Raw genomic sequence first — 1,455 nt, 5'->3', positions numbered from 1 at the left:
CCATGCTGGACCAGGGGCTGGAGCGGCACGGAGGCGCACGCTGGCTACACATCGGCTGTGACGAGGTGGGTGCACCAGCCTCGGCCTCGGGTCACCTCCCACGCCTGGTTTCTTCTCCGAAATAAACAAAACAGCCCACGTGCTAAAGAAAAGATAGGGCTGGCCGAGGGGAGTGCACACGTGGCCGTTCCGAGCTGGCCCTTCAGGGACCGTGTGGCGGGGCCGGGGGAGCCACTGAGCCTCACAGCCTGTCAGGGCTGCATCCGTGGGCTGGGCCGAGGCTGGCCTTGCCGCCCTGCGCCGGCAGTGGCAGAGCCTACCCTACTGGGCCCAGGAGGGCAGAGGCATGCCCCCCCGCCAGTCTGAGTGCTGCGGGGGTGCCGCTCTGGGCGAGTGGAAGGAAGATCCAGACCTCGAAGCACGCTAGGAAGGCGAGTCTCCTGGGAGTGTCCAGCAGCGAGCCCCCACTCCAGCCTCAGCTAGAGAGCACGGGCCACCCGGAGGGCTGCTATGGAAGGGGCCAGCCGGGTGTGCAAGCCCCAGGTTCATCACTAGGTGTGCATGTGTGCGCGGGCGAGCACAGCAAACCCGCCGTGGTGGCCGTGTCGTGATTGCGCCAGCACCTCGGCACAGTCCGGAACCCTGCGCCTGCCTCTAGCCCCTGGCAGCCTTTCCATCTCCGTGGACACTTCTTGGAGAGGGAGCTGCGCGTGGGCCTCTGTGTCTGGCCTGTCACGTGTCCTGCTCCTGTCCGAGGCCGTGTGGATGGCCTGGGTCAGCCGCATACGGCCGTGCTGGCCCTCAGTGATCGGGAGCAGGGTGGGAGTCGATCTTGGGGGTGAGCGGGTCCGGGGCTGCAGAGGCCCCCCGCCTGCCCTCCGCTGTCTCTCCGCAGGTCTATTACCTAGGCCAGGGTGAGGCCTCCAGGCGGTGGCTGCAGCAGGGGCAGAACAGCAAAGCCCAGCTGTGTCTGTGCCACATGAGGTCTGTGGCCAGCCACGTGCGCAGCCGGCACCCCGGCACCACGCCACTGGTGTGGGACGACATGCTGCGGGCCATCCCTGAGGACCAGCTCGCAGGTGGGCAGGCACAGGCCCTCGAGCAGGGCCTGGACGGTACCCACTCGTCCACATGCCATCACTAGCTTAGGTGGCCCGTCCTTCGTGGAGCCTCGTGGGATGCAGGAGTCAGGCCAGGCTGTGCAGCAGCCATAGGCCTGACTGGGGTCCAGAGTCTGGCGCATCCTCTTCGGCCGACCCCACAGGCCTGGCTGCTCACCCTGCCCGGGGCTTTGGGGTGAGCTGACTCCCGCTAGCAGGGTACCCAAACACATGCCCAGAGCAGACCCAGCACCAGGCTCCACATGCTTCGGAGGCTCGGTGTCCCCAGACTGGCCATTGACGTGACGGCCCTTCCACTCAGCTGGAGGTGACCTGGCCGTGGGGGCTCCTGCTT

At 67.1% G+C, this 1,455-nt stretch overlaps 1 protein-coding gene across 13 annotated transcripts in view; it reads left to right on the top strand.

Annotated features, from left to right (window-relative positions):
* Positions 1 to 1,455, top strand: part of HEXD (hexosaminidase D) — a 28,170-nt gene that overhangs the window by 16,071 nt on the left and 10,644 nt on the right. For all 13 annotated transcript variants that reach the window (XM_027770721.1, XM_027770716.1, XM_027770719.1 and 10 more), the window contains one exon: positions 896 to 1,079. In XM_027770721.1, coding sequence (XP_027626522.1) covers positions 896 to 1,079 — 184 coding nt within the window. The remainder of the gene's footprint in view (positions 1 to 895; positions 1,080 to 1,455) is intronic.

The sequence above is a fragment of the Tupaia chinensis genome, unplaced genomic scaffold (genome assembly GCF_000334495.1).
Source record: "Tupaia chinensis unplaced genomic scaffold, TupChi_1.0 Scaffold000159_1, whole genome shotgun sequence".
In the NCBI taxonomy this organism is placed as follows: domain Eukaryota; kingdom Metazoa; phylum Chordata; class Mammalia; order Scandentia; family Tupaiidae; genus Tupaia; species Tupaia belangeri.
Note: the sequence above shows the minus strand (reverse complement) of the source record. Positions and strands in the feature narration are given on the sequence as shown.